The following is a 21,077-nucleotide window of genomic DNA, read 5'->3' as shown; positions in this document are numbered from 1 at the left end:
TGGTTAATGACTCCCAATTCTGCAGTGGTTAACCTTTTGTTGGTCACAGAACCCAAGAAAAATCACTGTAAATGCTAATTACTACATAAATGCTAATTATTCATCTTAAGTTCTGTAATTTAAATTTCTCTACTCCTTAAGTCTAAATTTCCTTGTTCTAAATGGCCTATCTAGGATGGTAATCTGTATATGGCAGAGTAGTTTATTGCTAAATATAATTATATGTTAATATCTGCTTTATGTGCATTCCACATTACCCAATAGCTATTAACGTACTTTAACTAGCTTTATAACAAATCAAACTAAGAGCAACTGAATTTATATAATTTTATTTGACTTTTACCACATAAATTCAGTTCTTAGTACTGAAACAGTAAGTAGAAAGGAAAACTGGAATAAAACAACTATTTTGTGGAGCAGTATAAAAAAGAGTTTAAAATAGTTCCAAGATACTCAATTTAATGATGAGGATTATAAAATATACATAGGTTAGTATAATGAAAATCATTATTTTAGGAAGACACAAAATTCTTTCCATCAGGTACAAGTCATTACAAAAGGCAAGCTTACGTCAAATCAAGAACAGTACCTGGAAGTACAAAAAGACAAGAACAGTATTACAGTTATTTCTAAATCCAAATACTTAGTAATTTTTTTGAGATACTCATGAAAAATCTGTAATAATTCATAAAGGCCAAAGAATGAAAGAAAGCATAGTGAGTGTAGCGCTAGAGAGCTCAAAAATACATGAATACAAGATGAGTTTTTCCTGTGACCAGCAGATGGAGGGGGATGTTTGATGTTAGTATAAAACCAATTTTATCTGACCACAGAGGTTTTGTTAATGTGCACCCTCTAGAGGACAATTACTTCCTTGTGTAAGGACAGGAAACATGGATGCAGTCTTCCAGACCTGATTGGGAATTCTGTTATGTTTAACATGAAAATCCTTTACAACACTTCTCTTCGGGATGAGATCAAATTCTGGGTAATGAATAAATTTCATAATCAATCATTCACTTCTTGACCATGTAAGCTAGGTTTGACTACAACTGATCAAACCAGAAAAGCAATTAATAAAGTCTTAATAAACAAGCTAACTATATATCAAATAATACTGTGATAGTGAAGGCTTCTGAGCTAGGTTTTGAAAGATAAATGGGGGTTTGCCTGCTAGGGAAAATAGGAGAGGGGAAAGAGAACAGTAGATACAAAACAGCATCATAGGAGTAAAGAACTAAAAGCAGTCACATTGTTGGAACATAAAGAGTACTTATTGATTCTAACTTCAACATAAATCTCAAATTCATGCACTTTCCTCTCTCTCCTTTGCCACCACCCTAGTCTACCAAGCCACTTCCATCTCCCCACAGACTTCCCGTTATCATTTTTAACCTCCAAATTCCAACTTTCTCGTGGTAAGCAGCCAAGATAATCTTCATAAAATGCAAATTAGTACATTCCTTTTATCAAAAATGGTTTCATATTGCTCTTAAAATTAATTTCAAAAATAATCGAAACCTAATTCCTGACCATACATCCAACTGTATCTCTTAATTAAGCTCTCCCTGAGTCATTCTGCTGCACCTGGCCTTACCACACAAGTGGCCAAAACTCTTCCCCCTCTCTCTTCATCTGGTTAACTACTACAGTGTCACCTCCTCAGGGAGGACTTGGGAGTAAAGCGTCACAGCTATAAAAACTTCTCTACACCTTTGGAAATCAGTTCTTCTCTAGCTAACTGTTCAGTAACAATTTAGGACTAGCTAACTAAACCAGAAAATGATTTTTCTGCAACTCAAATCTTCAGAATACACCCCTGAACCTGGAAATAATTTTTTTTTATTTGTATCTATCACAAAGTCTAAGAATTTGGACTCTCACCCAAAGTCCACTTATTTTTGGTTTCTTAGCCCGTAACAGATTATAGTAAAACAAGTAGGCCAGGATATGAGTGAGTAGAGGGAAGTAGGGAAAGTAATATTTTAAAAATAAAAAATTTCAATTACCCAGAAATGACTGAACTCATTATAACGCTGAAGACAGGAACCTTTACATTTTCTACCATGTCTAACGTAGTTCCTTATTATTCACAATCACTGAATGCTTCTTATAGTACAAGATTGGCTACCTACAACTTCTGATTGGCTTCAGACTAGTATTTCTAAACTTTAGATGTTATAACTCCCCCAAATCACAATAATCAAGATAAGGCTTAATCGAGTACTCAACATTTTATGAATATATTCTTTTTGGTTTTTCATATTACAGCTGACCCTTGAGCAACATGAGTTTGAGTTGCATGGGTCCACTTACATGTGGACTTTTTCCCTGATAAATACAGTACAGTGCTGTAAATCTATTTTCTCATTATGATTTTCTTAATAACAATTTTTTCTTTCCTTACTTTTTTAAGAATACAGAATTTAATATAACATATGAAATATGTGTTAATTGGCTGTTTTGTTATCAGTGAGTCTTCTGGTCAACAGTAGGCTATTAGTATAAATTTTGGGGAATAAATACAAATAAAGAATAGTTTAAATTTTGGGAATAAAAAGTTATACATGGATTTTCAACTGGGGGTGGTGGTGCCCTTAATCTCTGTGTTGTTCAAAGGTCAACTGCATATGGATGAAGAAGTGGAATGTATAACATTTTTTGCATAACTGCAATTCAATTCTTAAAGAGTATTGCCAAAATGTATAAATACGTAAGAACTGATGTTACTGACTGGCATTCTTATAATTAGGCAGTCCCTTGTTAGGATCTGCAACAGCATATTCAGAGGGTTTGAACCAGCCTCTGTGACATCACTAACCTGCCATATGCAGTTCAATGAATCACTACAAGCTGTGTACTACAGTAAACTATTCTTCAGTTATTACTGGGATATTTTGAGAAGTCTTTAGAATAAATCTGTTATTTAGATATCTACTGTTAGATACCTATTTAGATACTCAGTGATAATGATCTTTAGCATATTCCAGCAATGAAGTGTTGCTCACACAAATGCAAATTAAATCTTTCCCCTTAAGCTATTCATGGTCAGAGACAGATATGCAAATGAAACAGGAATGCCCTAACAAAATAACGACACATTATTAGGTACACTGGCAGCTTAAAAAAAGGAGTGAGTTAGAAGAAGTAAAAGTTACCTGAAGCAGGTCTAAAAATATGAATAGGAGTTGCCTGGGGATAAGGAAAGGCATCTGAAACAAAACAGTTAACGTGTGCAAAGGCATGGAAGCTTGTAATGGTACTGCATAATTTAAAGAAGCATGAATAGTCAGACTGGGCTGAAGCACAGGATGTGTATAAAGAACTGATGAGAGATAAACTAGTATCAGACAAAGGAACAGGACAAAAGAAGTCTAGCAAGGAGCTTAGATCAAGTGGAGCCACTAAATAATTTTACGGGGAAATAATCAGATTGTGTTTTCGGAAGAGTACTCTGGTAGTAATGAAGTAGCCTACTGGAGAATCTTGTAACAAACAGTCTGGCTAAAAGATGATGGAAGTTTGATTACAAGTAGTAGAATAGGGAGAAAAGGAAGAAGATAGAATACGTATAGAAGATGTCAATAAGTATAGAAGATGTCAAGTGATGTTCGGGATGTAAAATAAAAAGGACCCACCAAAGGGGCACAGGATAAAAGCAAAATAAAAGTTATCTCTAGTGACAGGGGTGCCTGGGTGGCTCAGTTGGTTGAGTGACTGGGCTCTTGGTTTCGACTCCGGTCATGAGCCATACATCGGCTCGGCACTCAGCACCGAGTCCGCTTGAGAGTCTCTCTCTCCCTTCCCCTCTGCTCCTCCCCCTGCTCATGCTCCCTCTCCCTCTCTCAAATAAGTAAATAAATAAAATCTTAAAAAAAAAAGTTATCTCTAATGACTATCGATGACTTGGTTACACACAGCGTTGTTAGTCAGAATATATTATACAGAAAGTATTAAATAAAAAATGTTGAACTCAATTCCCTTATGTCAGATGAGAAAGAACTATTGTAAAAGTTTAAAGAAAATGCTTTTAAAAAGAGAAACTGGTATTTCAATATATTAAGAATGCTTTAAAAAACAAAAACAATTAAGCAATATATGAAACGAAAGCACATGAACATTGTTAAAAGGATTAAAAAACCTAAGTTTAGAAGTTCCACCTACTTATATAATAACTCATGTCCTAACACTCCCCAAAGCAATCTGTGATCCATGCGCACACCCAAATCTATTCTTCCTTCCCCAAATGTGCCACACAATTCAAATTCTCTTGGCATTAACTGTTCTCTCTGCTAGGAATTCTAAATTACCTCCCCTCCTAACAAACTTCCCACTTTTCTCCTATGTGCTTCCCAGCCCTAAAAGTCCTGGAAAACGAATTCATCAAGGCTTACCTTCCTCCAACTAGCAATAGAAATTTTCTCCTCAGTCATGCTTCTCCATGACATGCATCTCTCTAACATGGGCCTTGCTGAGTGTTTTGTTCCCACCTCCCCTTACCTCACTACTATGAGCTTCTCAAAAAGCAGAACTTTCTCTTCCTCATTTTGGTATCCGCAGAGTCTAGTATAATACAAACTGCTCAATAAATGTTCGCTTAATTGAAATGAAAAGTGGATGAATATTCCAAAATAATATACAAGAATACAACAGCCAGGGGCAATACTGACTCTGTTGGAATGCACCTACTGCTAAACAGGGTCAGTTTCATAGTTCCTACTTATTCCCGTGTCCCTTGCCAACAGAGGTCTTTGAAATGTGCTCTAGAACACAAGACTCACCAATAACAATGCTTGCCAAGCCTTGATCAGGTCTTGACAACTGAACTAGATGTCGGGCACAGAGAGGCAAAGGGCAAGGTCTCACTATCCTTAAGGACTAGATAACAATTCAAGTCCTAGGTAGTCATTTGTGGTTTAGCCATTCATAAAGTTGTCCTAAGTTTTTAAAATTTCACTTAAGTTAATGGGTCCTAATTCATCTACAGTGTAAATCAGAACATTCTTTTATTTGTCCTAAACTTGCAGTCTTCAAATTAAATCTTCCAAAGAGAGAAATCATAAATGTCATTAGACCTGGGATATACTTTTGACTCTCCCACTAATTTGTCCTGTAAATTTAAGTAAGACATTCAGACATGATGCTTCAGTTTCTCTCTTATCAAATGTGGGGGGTTAAATCCTAGGAACTTTCTTTCTTTTTTTTTCTTAAAGATTTTATTTATTTTTTGACAGAGCAAGAGAGGGAACACAAGCGGGGGAGTGGGAGAGGGAGAAGCAGGCTTCCCGCCAAGCAGGGAGCCCGATGCGGGGCTCGATCCCAGGACCGTGGGATCATGACCTGAGCCGAAGGCAAACGCTAACGACTGAGCCACCCAGGCGCGCTCAACACTTATTTTTGAAGCAGTAATTTCAAGAGGTAGTAAAGTTACTCCACTCACACGGATTATTAAGTAATGTTTGTGAAATTCTGAAGAAAAACTTCACTAGATGTTTCTAACCTAAAAGAAAGAGTATCACCGAGTTTGATGGTCCAGCTTATTTTTCAAACCTGACTCAGAATATAGTTTTCGACATCTACAAAAAAAGACAAAACCTATCACTGAAGTTTAAAAAAAAAAAAAAAAAGCTGCACATTGTTTATAACAGCAAAAGAAAACAGGCCAAATGCTTATCAAGAGAGAACTGGTTATATAAAGTATGGCACATCTATACAATCAATGCAGCTGTAAAAAGAAAGAAATGAGCTTTTTGCATACTTACATGGAATAATCTCTAAGGCACGTTAAAAAACAAAGTAGAGAACAATATATATAATAGGCTATATCCTGGATTAAAGACAAAGAGGGGGATAAAAACATGTATTTGATTACATATGGGGAGGAATGGGAACTGGACAAATGGGGAACGAGAATGGAAAGAAAACTTTTTATGTCTTGTCTTTGAACTATGTGCCTGTATCACCTATCTTATTTTTTTAAAGAATTTTTATTTATTTGACAGAGAGCACAAGCAAGTGGAGTAGCAGGTAGAGGGAGAGAGAAAAGCAGGCTCCCTGCTGAGCAAGAAGCCAGGTCTGGGATCATGACCTGAGCCAAAGGCAGTCACTTAACCAACTGAGCCACCCAGGCGCCCCCATGTATCACCTATTTTAAAGATTTTATTTATTTATTTGACAGAGAGAGACACAGCAAGAGAGGGAACACAAGCAGGGGGAGTGGGAGAGGGAGAAGCAGGCTTCCCACCGAGCAGGGAGCCTGATGCGGGGCTCGAACCCAGGACCCCGGAATCATGACCTGAGCTGAAGGCAGACGCTTAACGACTGAGCCACCCAGGTGCCCCTGTATCACCTATTTTAAAAAGCTACATGCTTCAGGTTCTTTGAAGACCATTTGTAAGAAGAACTCTAAAAAATTCTGAGCCATGACAAAATCATTGTTTGGCCTCTCATGACCAAAGTAAGATTTTTGTTCATCATTTGTACCCTAGAACCTGCCCCTTCTCACCTCAGCAATAAAACTAATAGAGGTTCACTGTGAAAGGTTTGTAAGAAATAAACAAATTTTAGTTTTCCTGACACTTTTCAGATCTTCCGTTTTTTCTATATTTTCCCACTTAACAAAATAAATTTTATTCCCACCCAATAAAATTGTAATAGATTACATATTTATAATATATATGTGTTCACTGTGTGCATAGCATTGGTGATCAACCCCTCTCCCGTGTGAGGGTTTTCAAGGCAAGCAATCTCCCTCCCTCTCTACAGCTGTTCACAGAAGGCTACACAAACCTTAGCTGGGTCAATAAAACTCCTTCCTAGGGCTTTGCTGTTAGAGCTAGCAAGGAACACCCTTTTGCCTTTGGGGTTCTAATACCAGGAAGATGCTGCATTACATCTTGTGATGTAATGTGAAGGCAATTATGCCAATACAGTGAGGAAAGCAAACCAGGAAGAGAGAGAGAAATAAGAAAAATACCCACCACCATCATCTGAACCATGAATCCAGCCATACTGATACTTCCTGGTGATGTGTGCCAACACATGCTCTTCTTAGTTTAAGCTAGTTTGACAATATTCCTGTCTCTTATGCCCAAGGGTCCTGGCCAATAAAATTTATCAAAAGTTTTTCGTATCACTGAATATTGTTGAGAGCACGGTTTGAATTGCTGACATAGCATTCCATCATATGGATATACCATAATTTATCTGTCATTACCTTATTAGTACTCATAGTATTAGTATTCTCCTACTATGGATAATTTGGAGTTGTTTCCAATTATTTATGATTAAACATGTTCAAGTTTCTTTTAAAAGCCTCAGCTGTAGAATCAAATTTCATCTTCATGAAGAATACATGCAGAATTCCAAATTCAAATATACAATGCCCTACCTATCACAGGATCTAAATAATTTTTGGAATGAAGTGGGTCTATCTTAAGTCCTTTCCAAAAAGATTATTAGAAGTACTCAGCAACTTCATGCTAGAATGGCTGGACTGTGGAGCTACAATACAGTTAACGTATCAATAGCTTATTAACTTAATGAATGGTAGTATAGTTATTACTTAGTATTATCAGACCAGCAAATAATCAAGACATTTACCAGTACCATCTCCTACCTCCCCATTTACTGCTACATAAATTCCTATGCCTAGAAAATGCCTGCTTCTGGGGCACCTGGGTGGCTCAGTCAGTTGGGCAGCCGACTCTTCATCTCGGCTCAGGGCTGGGTCTCAGAGTTGTGAGTTCAAGCCCCACGTGGGGCTCCATGCTGGGCATGGAGCCTACTTAAAAAAAAAATTAAAGAAAAGAAAAGAAAATGCCTGCTTCTGCTTCTAATAAAAAAATAAAATAGGTCTTAGAAATAAGAGCTCAAGCAAATTAAATTTCTTTCACATTTGTTTCTTCTCTTTTAAACTAAGTTGGGTCTCTTTTCTTTTAGATCTTGGGCACAAACCATTAATTATTTTCTTATATAAAAACAGTATAGTTTTAGAAACAGATTTTTACTTTTCCTGGTGGTATCCTAACTACCTACTTCCACCAGATTGGGGAAGTACAAAAAGTGATTTAGGGTATTAAAATTTATCAACAGACAACCTACAAAAGATATGCTGAATATATCTGTGGTCAGAAATACTCACGGCTTTAGTTAATATTTTGACTAAAACGAAACTGCAAAATTTCCAGAAAATACGTTTTTTTTAATAAAAAAATTTCCCTAGAACAGCAAGTCAATTCTTTTGACTCTTTAAATCCCAAGAAACAAGTCCCAGGCAAGTAACTATGAAAAACACCCAACTTCTCTTTTGACAACATGTAAGCAACCAGCCCCCTTAATCCTTTTTTTTTTAAGATCTTATTTACTTTATAGTAAATAAGATTTTCCTACTTGATATCTGATTGGGAATCGGAATGGTGTCTACATAGGACAACTATGGGGGAGGGGAGGACTTTTTAACAGAATACTGGGGGGAAGATTTCATTTAATTATGTAGTAGTGTAAAATCTTACCTTTTTTGGTTAAGAAAAAAAAGTCAGAACGACCATATATTCAACTTTATTGTATTTATATTGTACATGTAGCATAGGCTCTAAAAGGCTGGAAAAACCTAGCCAAGTTAAACAATGCATGTTTAATTAAAGTTCTTGTAAAAATTGAGTACTTTATGGGACAACAAAATTCTCACTGCTATTCCTACATTACATTCTCAATGATGATCTTCAAGTGTATCACAGTGCTAATAAGTCATGTACTCAATAAACTACTGCTTAGGAAAGATAAGCAGACATATTTAAAAACAAAAATCAAAAATATGTACATTTTTAAAAGAGACACTTCCACAGTTATGAAAATACCTGTAATATAAATAAACATGCAATAAAAATGCACATGATATCACAAGTAATACATTCTTAATGAACTGCCTACAACCGGTTTGATCTGCACAAACTAAATGTAAAGCAAAAATCATTACTATTAGCAGAACTCTACATTCAACTTTCAGAATTATCAAAACCTCTACCATGATTTTCAGGTAAGAGCAAGCATTTCCCTCTACCTTTTGCAAATGTGCCTTCATTTAAAACAGATTAATTGTAAATGACTATACAAATAAGTTTTACACGAATTCAAGACAATGTATTTATGTTTCGGGAATATCTAGCACTTAAAATATAAGATGAGCCAGATATCCCTAAGCATCTACTTCATAACTTGACGATAATGCAGCATCACTATAACATACAAGAAACATCCACAAAAACGCCCCAAAATAAAAAAAGTTGATGCTAATTCCTGGCCCGGATAATTTTTCTTAGTACGCACAGTTATCGTTTCTGAAGAGCAACCTGAAATAGTTGTGAATTTTTTTGAAAACCTGTAAATCCGTTTAAGTTAAACCTTGAATCTTTACATATCACCGTTCAGCTACATAAATTCGTTCATTTTTATATTGTTGATATTTTTAACTTTGAATACTGGGAAATCTCTAAGTCAAAAAAGAAATCCACTGGGTCAATCCCCTTATCTCCCCCCCCCACACCAAAACAAACAAAAAAGCAAAACCTCCCCAGCTTTTCTCGAAACAAGTAGTTTAACTTTTTTTTTTTTTTTTTTTTACAGCTATCCTTGCCCTGAATGCTCTGCTGCACCTTTACCTTAAACCAAAACGGACCCTGGACAAGACTTATTATTAAGCTCTGTTTCCAGGAGACCCACAAGCGGCGTTTCGCGGTCAGGCCTGGGAGCAGTAAGGCCCCCCAGTTTTCAGACCCTTCTCTCAGTATTTCGCACTCGCTCAGTTCCAGGGTGAAGAAGAGGGGCCCGGAAAGCTGGGCCCGAAAGGGCAGAGTCAGGGCCTAGACCGCTGCACGATCCCCGAGGCGGCTCGCGCGGTGGGGAGGAGGTAGGAGGTACCGAAAACCGGACGCCGGAGGCCAGGGGTGTCTATGTAAACGGAGGAGGCGCTCAGACTTGGAGCAAAGCTCGGGACCCCCTTCGCTGCCTCCTTTACCCTCCCCTCCCCCATTCTGGAGAAGCAGGGCCCGGGCCCGGTGCGGGAAGTGGGAGAAGGTAAACCCGTCCTGTCACTGCACCGGGAGAGACTGGAAGAAGCACATGTTCTACGGGGAGAGACCGCGGTCGCCCCTGCCCCAGCCCCTAAAGCCAGACACCACCCTTAACCCCAGAGTTTCGTCCCCTCCGCCTCACCAGGTCGTAGTCCTCCTCATCATCGCACATGAAATCATCCTCCATGTCAGACATCTTGGCCGGGAGGGGGGGAGAGGGAGGAGAAATTGGAGACAACCTCCTCCCACAATCCTCCACGGCTCAGAGGCGTCACTCCCAGCTTCTCCTCGCCTTCCCGTCGCTCTTAGAGGAGCTGAATGTTTCCTCCCGGAACAAATGCGCTCGGTATCGAGAGGATTCGCTACGACGCCAAAAGGGAGTGCACTGCCACCTCTTCCTGCGAGACGGTTGGTGCCTTAGCAACTAAACCTAGCAACTGGGGAATCGTCTAGTGCTGAGGATCTCTGCTGAAGGGCCTTGGAAACCTTGCGCTCACACTGAGCAGTTTCCAGCCTCCTGGGCAAGGGAACAGTCTCTTCCCTTGCCTGGGACTCTGGAACCATTTCATTCTGGTGAAAGTAAGAGGCACCGTAGGATCAGAAGCCTTTCGCGGAGAAAAGACTGACATGCCCGTCCTATTTGACAGGTAGTAGTATTTCTGCCTTGATTATCTATGTGCATTTTGCCCACACATTGTGGTGGGTGTTCCTGTGATGTTTGGAGACCTTTTCAGCAGCACGGTTTACACATAATGTTTGTTATATCTGTAGTCGGCAAAACGATGCTGTGGCTATCCCAAACCAGTTAAGCATCAATCAATTGAGGCGCCTAAAATCTTATTCAGTTTTTCAACCAATTATAAACTGACCTTTACTGCCCTTAAGCAAAATTAAGATGACAGGTAACGACTGGTTTTTAAAATATGCATTATTGTTGCACAAAATCATTGGCAGAATTCGAAATGAAAATGAAATACAGTGGGGAACTGCTTTTTAAACAGCATTTCCATATAAACTTCTAGTTCTCTCCGCTTGAATCAAATTTTATATAGTTATAGCACAGATAAAATTGCGGATTATTTTTGCACCTAGTTATGTAACAGCATAGGACAATATATGCAATATGTTCTTGACAATGATTATTTTAGTGGTTGTATAATAATCCCTCCATTGAATGTACCAATGCACCATGATTTACCTAAGCATGCCATTAATATTATACATTTAGAATATTGCAAAAACAGTACTGTTTTAAACAATTTTGCAGCGAGTATCTTTGCCACTTTATTTTTTCTAAGGAAAAAAACCCAAGAGGAGGAATTACAGACTGGACTTTTTAGTAATCCATTGAATTGCCATCTTTTTGGTCATAGTTCTTAAAGTTATATTTATAACAATAACACTGGCTACCTATAAACAAGGTTTTTCCCTAGTAGTCTTTTCCTGCCAATATTTTATCATGAGAATTTCAAACATACAGAAAAATTGAAATAGTCCAGTGAACATGTGTATATCCACTATCAGCTTCGTGTTTGTGTGTGTAGTCCCTGAAACAATTGAAAGTAAAATGCAGATACTGTGATACATCACTCTTAGATGCAGCTATGTATATTTTTTAAGAACAAGGACATTTTCTTATGTTTTCAGATCATTATTACATCAAGAAGATTAAAAATTCCCTAATATCCTCTAATATGAAGCTCATATTTAAAATTCCCCTATAAGGCATAGGATTTTAGAATTGGAAGAGCCTTTAATGATATCATTTTAGGGTCTAAGGCTTTCCAAGCATGGCAGTTCATTAGATTATAAACTTCCCAAATCCCACACCAGAGATTCTGACTTAATAGGTCTGGGGTAGAGCTCAGGAATCTATACTTGCAAACCTTAAAACAAACCAAAATCTCCCTATAACTGGGGTGACTGTACATCCCAGTTTGCCTGGCACAGCCCTGATTTTAGTACTGTTGTCCCAGAATAATAATTATCAGCATTAATTACTCTCAGAAGTTTGGACAATAAATCACATGGTTACTCTACCTGAAATCCATAATTCTTCAAAAGATAAAATAGAATTCCAAGGTGGTTAAGAGGTTTATTTGCTCAGAGTAACCAGAACTACATAGTTTTGCATTCTAATCAGTATAGCAATTTTGCAATTATCTATTAACCATGTGGATAGTGATCACATGAATAAACCTGCATGTTGATTTACACTGAATTTATTGATATAATTTTCTGCTTTTTAGTGTAATTCTTTACTCCTACAAAGGGGAAAGAATTCAAGTAAGTTAGTGACTAGGAGCCCTAGAAAAACTGCAGCTGAATGTTGAGCATAATATTCTTTTTTTTTTTTTAAGATTTTATTTATTTTTATTTATTTATTTGACACAGAGAGAGAGACAGCTAGAGAGGGAACACAAGCAGGGGGAGTGGGAGAGGGAGAAGCAGGCTCCCGACTGAGCAGGGAGCCCGATGTGGGACTCGATCCTAGGACCCTGGGATCATGACCTGAGCCGAAGGCAGACGCTTAACGACTGAGCCACCCAGGCGCCCGAGCATAATATTCTTAATCATTCCCAAATTAATCAACCCAGTCTGGAAATTTGCTAAGACAGGCAAAGAGATCTTCACAGTGTTTAGCACACTGCTTGGGTACACAAGTGCTAATACATGTTTGTTGAATGAATAAACATATTAATTTTTCTGTGCAAGGAATGCACTTATAGCTATCACTATGCATCAAAATCTTTTCTGTCCTTAAAAATCCATTTAAATGTCACCTTACTCACATGACCTATCCTGAATACTTTGTGCAATTATGATACTCTCTTTTTCTTGACATCAATTTTATTCAATGGTAAATAATAATAATTTTTTAAAATTCTAACAGGGAGCATTGATGTGATGTGGTTCCCTTGTAGAAAGTGGATCCTATATTTTAAAAAAATATGTAGAAAACTTTATGGAGGTATAATTTATAAGCTTTATTGAGGTATATTAAGCTGCACATACTTAAAGTGTACAATTTGATGAATTTTGATATATGTATACGCCTGTGAAACCATTACCACAACCAAGGTAACATATTTATCACTGCAGAAGCTTCCTCATTACCTCTTGGTAATCCTTCTTTTTCAGCCCCCTTCACTTTTCCCAGGTAACCACCAATCTATTTTTTGTCATATAGATTATTTTTTGCTTTCTGGAATTTTATATAAATGAATCATACAGTATGTACTCTCTTTTGCCTGGCTTCTTTCACTCAGTATAACTACTTTGAGATTCATCAATATTGTTTCAATTGGTTTCAATTGATTGTTTCTTTTTATTGCTGAGTATTCCCATTGCATGGATATCTCACAAGATATCTATTCACCTGCTGATGGATATTTGAGTTTTTTCAGTATTTGTCTAATACAAACAGCAGCTAGGAACATATGTGTACAATTTTCTGTGGACATACGTTTCATTTCTCTTGAGTAATGTGGTGGACAGAGGTGGTTTCCTTATTAACCATGCTCTGGGATAATCCTTTCCCCCTTGAATGTGGGTGGGATCTGTGACTTGCTTCTTTTTTTGTTTGTTTCAGCTTTAGTGAGATGTAATTAACAAATAGATGTGACTTGCTTCCAACCAATAAGATACAGCAAAGGTGATATATGTGATTATGTGAACATAATTACCTTGCACACAATTATATTACATTTAAATTACATTTTACTGGGAGAGACACTATCTCCCTTGCTGCTTTGAGAAAGCAAGTGGCCATGTTATGAAGGATCATGTGGCAATGAGCTGAGGGTCACATCTGGCCAATAGCCAGCAAGAAACTGGCCTTCACTCTGACAACCCACGAAGAACTGAATACTGCTAACAGTCAGGTGATCTTAGGAATGAATCCTTCCCCAGTAGAACCTCAGATAAGACTTTGTGAGACCCTAAAACAGAGGATCCAGCTAAGCCATACCCTGACTCCTGAACCATAGAAACGGAGGTAATCAATGTGTATTGTTTTATACTGTTATGTTTGTGGTAATATTGTTATGTAGTAATAGATTTGAATATGGATAAATACCCAGCAATAGAATGGTTGGTAGGTGTATGCTTAACTTTTAAAGAAACTCTCAAATTGTTTCTTTAAGTGGTTTTGCCATTTTGCCGATCTATCAGTAGTGTATAAGAGTTCTAGTTGCTCAACTCACAGTGTCAACACACAGTGTGGTCAGTTGTTTCAATTGTAACTACTCTAGCAGGAGTATAGTGGTATATCATTGTGTTTTCAATTTGCATTTCCTTAATGACTAATTTTGAACATCTTTTCATGTGCCTGTTTGTCATCCATGTATCTTTTTTGGTGAAGTATCTTTTCAATTCTTGTGCCCATTTTTAAATTGGGTTATTTGTCTTATTACCATTGAGTTGTAAGAGTGCTTTTTGTGCTATTTATGTTGTATTTAAGGAATATTTGCCAAAACCAAGGACACTAAGATTTTTTTATGTTTTCATCTAGAAGTTTTATATAGTTTTAACTCTTACATTTAAGAGTTTAATTTCAAGTTTAATTTTTATATATAGCATGAGGTAAATGTGGACGTTTATTCTTTTCTGCAAATGGATATCAAATTGTCCTAGCTTTGTCTGTTGAAAAGATGATCGTTCTGTGTTGAGTTGTCTTGGCACCTTTGTCAAAAATAATTGACATATAGTTCCCAACATAATTTGACCCTTTAAAAGTATATTTTTGATAGCTTTGTTACTCTGTATTGTGATTATTTTATTCTTTATTAAGCTGAAATCTCCTTGAAGACACAACTATCTTACTTACCCCTGAATCCCCTGAAACTAAGCGTGCTTTGCCTATAGAAAATGCTCAATAAAAATGTGATGTGTTTAAGTAAACTCTAGAATTCATGATCCCTTACTTCTCTGGATTGAGACATATGGTTACCCCAAATAGGTTTATGATTTGACATCCCTTCAGATTGATCATCTTAAATTTTGTTAAACTACATTTATTTAGAGAGGCTGAACACCATATGTTAGAAAGCAAGAAAGGAGGACTCCTTTTATTAGTTAAAATCTGGACAGGAAACTCATGGTGTATTCAGGGGGTTAATTAAAAATTTAATGAAGGGACTGGCGTGCCTGGCTGGCTCAGTTGGTAGAGCATGAGACTCTTAATTCTCAGGGTTGTGAGTTCAAGCCTCACATTAGGCATAGTGTTTACTTAAAATACATCAACTGGATTTAGTAAAAGTTAAGATGGACTTCCCAACAGCAGCCGTGGTTGTAGAGAAACAAGAAATGCAGCTACTGCCACAACTGTAATGAAGGTGTGGTGTGGGGATGGGGTGGGGGGGATGGTGATAAATACCTCAACTTTGGCTGTAGCCTAAATTATATACTTTACTCAGGGAAGGAATTTTCTCTCCTTCAAAGGCAAATTGATGACTATCTGTTGTTGGAGCATATCCCTTGATCTTACCAACCAACCTAAGTGGCCTATCAAAATGTTATTTCCACCAACATTTAATACCCGCTCCTTCTTGAGAGGAGTTCTGCTAAGTACAATTTGCATGATCTCATTACATTCCCACCTTATAGACTAATGGTTTCATCTAGTTAATGCTCCTGTTAATCTGCCTCAGTCTCTTCAGATTAAATAAAATGTTGTATGTAAATGCATGGTGCTTACAAAATACTTACTAAACGTATCATCTTTAACTCAATCAGCTACTCATATTAACCTTCAGAATGGTCTATACTGAAGTTACATCTTTTATCTCTAAAATTGCCATAGGAGGAATGTGCAAAAAAAAAAAAAAAAAAAGGATGATTAGGTATGCTGGGAGTTTTCATTCCTTACACTGACATTGACCTTGTAAAAATGTCTCTTGTAAAAACGCAATTACGTACTTTTAGCAATATTATTGTTGTTTACCATTTTGGTATCTTTAATGCTCATTTGTTTTTATTCCCACCCAAAATGGTGACCATACATCCCTAGGTTTATGAAATGAACCACCTACTTTTCAGAATGATGTATGGTGTGGAGGCAAAGCAGGGAACAGACACAATTATATTGTAATTCCAAATTTGTCTTTGTTTGTTTCCTTTACTGAAATCTGTAAATTCTTTATGTTTTGCATTAATCCTCCCATGATTCCCCTGTGAACTAAAGGAGCACTGAGTGCTCAATTGACAATTCAAGTTTTACTACCAGTTAACGGTGTGACCTTAGGAAGTCACTTCACCTTTCATTTGTTCATTCAGTTCATCTTACCTATTAAGAATCTGCCAGATGCTGCCTAGATACACAGTTCCTACCCTCAACTTGCTTACTTTGTAGTGGTAGTGATGGTGGAGATGGTGAGACAGACAATATGAAAGAAAAGAAATGTGCAGAACTCATCAGAACTATGAAGGAAAGACAACAAGTATACTAGAATGATGTGCTTTTTTCGTAATCCCAAATGGGATTTCTCTAGGTAGCTGTAAAATGAAGGGATTGAACTGGATGCGAAGAGTTCTTGCAGTTTGAAAGACATGTATTTTCTTTTCACTATTAATTGTGTTCTGGGAAGGCCCAGTGATGCCTCCATTCTGGAAATAAGCAAATATGTTTAAATCAAATGCTGCATCAATTTTATACTGCCTTAAAGCAATAACTAAACAATTTAGTGTTATTTGAGGGTGTAGCTGCTGGTCACGAAAGAAAACAAGAAACACCCTAACTAAAAAAAAAAAAAAAAAAAAAAAAAAAGGAAAGGAAAAAAAAGCAACCTGAGGCGCCAGGTTATAATTGTTCCCAGATTTATGCCCCAGGGCGCAGAAAATAAACTTCCTCAGGTGCTTCGCTCGCGCTCAGCGCAGGGGCCCCAGCGAGTCCCAGGTCCCAGTGCTCGGCGCTCAGAGCAGTACGGTGGCTGTACCTGACAGCTGCTGGGAGGGCACCAGGCCCTGGAACCCGGGGAGGAGGGGCCGTAGGCGGGGCCGACTGGAAGCAGCCGCCTCAGCAAATCGGCAGGATATCCGCAGGGTGAGGGCCGCTGCCGCCCGGAAGAAAAGGCTCCTGCGGCAGATGTCTCGTGATTACCTTGGGCGCTCTGTTTCGCCGGTTGGAACTGCGGAGGAAAGAAGGATCTAGCGAAATATGGCTACGGAGGGCCCTGCCATGCGTCGAGTCCAAGTGGCAGAACATCCCAGGTGGGGGAGAGGAGATGCCGCGCTTTGGGATCGCCTGGGTAGGCTAGGTGCAGATAGTGTCCTGGATTTCTGGCTCTTCGCTGGGTGCTTCTTTTGCTCCCGGGAGTGGACAGAATCCTTGGGATTTTATAAGGCCGAATGACTGGGCTTGCGAGAAAGACCACGCCACAAACACTTTACACCTTGATTCTTACCAAGGGTTGAGTGTTTTTCTTCATCCGTGAAGATCCTTCTTTTCCCTTTGGTGCTGAAGGTGGTACACTTTCTGCTGGGCTTTAGCAGAAGTGCCCAAATTAACTTTGAACTCCTTTTTTCTTCGCCTTGCCCGCCAGCTGATAGTGCTTTTTAAAGTCCCCTTTCTAAAATACTCACTGAAAACAAGCACGCCAAAATCCAAACAAAACCCCCTTGGTCTCTGCATCCCTTTAAACAAACCATAAAATCTATGCATTGTCACTTAGGGAATTAATCTGCTGCCAGTACCTAGCTATAGAATAACTTTAGTGATACCCAGTGGAGAATCTTTTCATTTGAGGGTATCTTGCAGGTACTTTGTAGAAATACTTAGTTCTGACATAGGGAAATCTCATAGAATGAAGTCTCTAACCTGCTACGTATTAGCGGGGCAGCTTTTCTAAGGTTGATTTCTCTCCCCCTTTGCTGTTTCTTTTTCTTTTTTAAAAGATTTTATTTATTTATTTGACAGACACAGCGAGAGAGGGAACACAAGCAGGGGGAGTGGGAGAGGGAGAAGCAGGCTTCCCGCGGAGCAGGGAGCCCGATGCAGGGCTCGATCCCAGAGCCCTGAGACCATGACCCCGGCCGAAGGCAGACGCCTAACGACTGAGCCACCCCGGCGCCCCCCCCCCCCCCCGCTTTGCTGTTTCTAATTTTTACTTTTTCTCTGTTAATTTTTTTCTCTAACGTTAAGTCTTTAAGCTCTCCCCACTTCCTGGTTTTTCATAGTCATGTGACAGTTGATAATATTATAACTTACTAAAACTTGCAAATGCTTTTTTCACCCTTAAGAAATCAAACAATGGGTCTTTAGTTACCTGGAAGAAACATGGTTTTTGGATATGAAGACAAGCAGGGTTTAGACTACTTGTGTATGTCTCTGGATATCAGTATATTCTCTGGAGGTCCTTGGGAGGTACTGTTGCCCTTAAATACTTGAATGAATTAGGACACATTGTGAAAGACATGCTTCAAATAAAATTCATGAGGAATTCGTTATGTGAAAATAATCTGGCCACTTGGAGTTTAGTTTTTTTACATAAAACATATCCATGTATAAATTTCTTGTGTTTCTATTTGTTATGATTTAATCATAATGCTTAATATTTCTATAATTACTGTGTGTGGGGGAAGGGGAATAGTGGTAACAGGTACTAAAAGTGAAGAATTGTTTACTAGATTTCCTTAGAGTTGTTTCTCGCCTTTTATGAATTTCCCAATATTCATTCATGCAACAGATATTTATTTTTATTTATCATTCTGTGTTAGCCGCAGAAGAGATCATAATAGTGGTCAGATAATTGTGCTCCGCCATTTTCTTCTTCTTTTTTTTTTTTTAAGATTTTATTTATTTATTTGTCAGAGAGAGAGAAGAGCACAAGCAGGGGGAGTGGCAGGCAGAGGGAGAGGGAGAAGCAGGCTCCCCGCTGAGCAGGGAGCCCGATGTGGGACTCGATCCCAGGACCCTGGGATCATGACCTGAGCCGAAGGCAGGTGCTTAACCGACTAAGCCGCCCAGGCGCCCTGCCATTTTCTTGTTTTTCACTTGTGCGTGAAATACAGTAATAAGTTTCAAGCAATGTTTTAGCCACTTACTCATTTTAGCAGGGATGAGTTCAGTTAAATCTAAATAGTATATCTGTAAGCCCACCTAATTGGTCATATGTTGCAATATGCTGAAGGGAAAAATAATGCATAAGGGCCCCACGGCCAGACTGTCTTCTTTGGAATTCCTACTGTTTCTTTAAAATGCCTCTTCGACTTCACAGGGCACATGATCATCTGAGTAAAGGCACTAGTCAATTGCATTAAACATTTCAGCAAACTTAATTTCTTTTTTCTTCTTTTTACATAAATGTCAAATAGAAATAGAAGCTCTATTTTTTTTTTTCCTGCATTTCAATCTCCCTGTACCATTAAGACTACTTCAAATTCCACTGTTCTAGTTTTCTTTGCATTCTTAGGAGAGGTGTGTCTTCTCTTTGGAATGAACCTTTAAATTGTTGGATTATTGGTTTTTGGTAACAGCTTTATTGATATATAATTCACATACCATACAGTTCACCTGTTTAAAGTTTACAATTAAGTGGTTTTTTAGTATATTCACAGGATTGTACAGCCATTGCCAGAGTCAAAGTCAGAACATTTTCATCATCCCCCAAAGAACTCTGTATCCTTTAAACTATCACCACCACTCCCACCCCACCCTCCCCTACCCCGCCCTAAGCAACCACTAATGTACTTTCTGTCTCTATAGATTTCCTTATTCTGGACATTTCAAATAAGTGGTATCATATAATATGTGTTTTTTTGTGACTGGCTTCTTTCACTTAATGTAATGTCTTCAAGGTTCATCTATGTTGTAACAAGTTAGCAGTATGTCATTCCTTTTTATGCTTGAATAGTATTCCATTGTCTGATATGCTGCATTTTGTTTATCTGTTCACTGGTTGATGGACATTTGGGTTGTTTCCACCTTTTGGCTCTATGAATAATGATGCTGCATGAATTGCATTCTTAATATGAAAGATTTGGATTACTTAAAAATATATTCATTAAAGCTTGAGAATTCCACATTTCCTTTCCTCACTATAGTCTCTGATTGCTATCTTATGCTGCCAATTCTTACTCCCTTCTTAGAAGTTATCTATTTGGTTCACATTCTTGTTATACTATTTTATCTTTATAGTATCATTGTATCTTTATATCTTTATATGCCATTTGACATAGGATTATTTTGCGGTGAAGGCAATCAAGAACAGCAGACATAGGAGGAGCTCTCTACCCTCCGTCTGTCTGCCTAAAAGCAGGGCATACATTTTTCCCTTCCCTTTGTTAAGGTGTCTCTCCACCCTTTATTTTGATGGAAGGATCAAAGTATATCATTATTACCATTTTTATAAAAATGGTATTATAGTCATGAAAGTGAAATCATATTTATTTTTCTGTTAATTACTTTTTTTCGTTTAACAGTATTTCTCAGAGATCCTGGCATATCAGTCCATACAGATTTATATCATTGTTTTTTAGGGCTGAGAGTATTTCATAGTATGAATACCATTATTTATTTAACCACTCAACTACACCGTACATTTAAGTTTCTAAATTTTTCACTCTCATAAACAGTGCTTCAATAAACATCTTTGTACATGTATCTTTGAGCATTTTTGATGATATTTCTTTAAGCTCATTGATGGAAGTGGAATCAGGGTCAAAATTAATAAATATTTAAAATTTTGATAGTTCCTGCCAAATGGCTCTGCAAAAAAAAAAAGATGTATTAGATTGTCTATTTCTTGTTAGTTTTTAGGAACTCTTTATGTATGTATGTGTTTTTTGTATGAATGGACGTAATTTTGGATATAAACCATTTGTTGTTTTGTATATATTATATATTGTTCCCAGTATAACACTTTGCCTTTAACTTGATGATGTCTTTTGTTGTGTAGACATTTTGTACTTTATTCATTATAGCACAGTGTTGAATGATATCATCCTTGTCCTTATTCTGATTTCAGTGGGGAAGCTACTAGTATTTTCTCATCATTTAAGATGTTTACT

At 37.7% G+C, this 21,077-nt stretch overlaps 2 protein-coding genes and 1 non-coding gene across 7 annotated transcripts in view; 2 read left to right on the top strand and 1 right to left on the bottom strand.

Moving 5' to 3' along the window:
* COPS2 (COP9 signalosome subunit 2) overlaps window positions 1–10,371 on the bottom strand; it is a 29,963-nt gene extending 19,592 nt beyond the window's left edge. For all 3 annotated transcript variants that reach the window (XM_045900118.3, XM_045900119.3, XM_054513554.2), the window contains exon 1: window positions 10,213–10,371. In XM_045900118.3, coding sequence (XP_045756074.1) covers window positions 10,213–10,266 — 54 coding nt within the window. In that variant the 5' untranslated portion in view covers window positions 10,267–10,371. The remainder of the gene's footprint in view (window positions 1–10,212) is intronic.
* Window positions 10,372–10,388: 17 nt separating this feature from the next.
* Window positions 10,389–21,077, top strand: part of GALK2 (galactokinase 2) — a 114,298-nt gene continuing 103,609 nt past the window's right edge. For 2 of the 3 annotated variants that reach the window (XR_010405021.1, XM_045900115.3), the window contains exon 1: window positions 17,105–17,279. Coding sequence is in view for 2 of the 3 variants with exons in the window: in XM_045900115.3 (XP_045756071.1) it covers window positions 17,227–17,279 (53 nt within the window). In the remaining variant the exon portion in view is untranslated. Of the gene's footprint in view, window positions 10,718–17,104; window positions 17,280–21,077 lie in introns of those variants that run through there. The other variant, XM_045900116.2, reaches the window with a different exon arrangement.
* Window positions 15,217–15,290, top strand: TRNAK-CUU (transfer RNA lysine (anticodon CUU)). Its single transcript has one exon. It is a non-coding gene; the product is annotated as a tRNA-Lys (tRNA).

Source organism: Mirounga angustirostris, unplaced genomic scaffold, assembly GCF_029215605.1.
Source record: "Mirounga angustirostris isolate CCGP_5_RB_7025 unplaced genomic scaffold, mMirAng1.0.hap1 SCAF_9, whole genome shotgun sequence".
In the NCBI taxonomy this organism is placed as follows: domain Eukaryota; kingdom Metazoa; phylum Chordata; class Mammalia; order Carnivora; family Phocidae; genus Mirounga; species Mirounga angustirostris.
The sequence above is the reverse complement of the archived record's forward strand: the minus strand, read 5'-3'. Positions and strand labels throughout refer to the sequence as shown.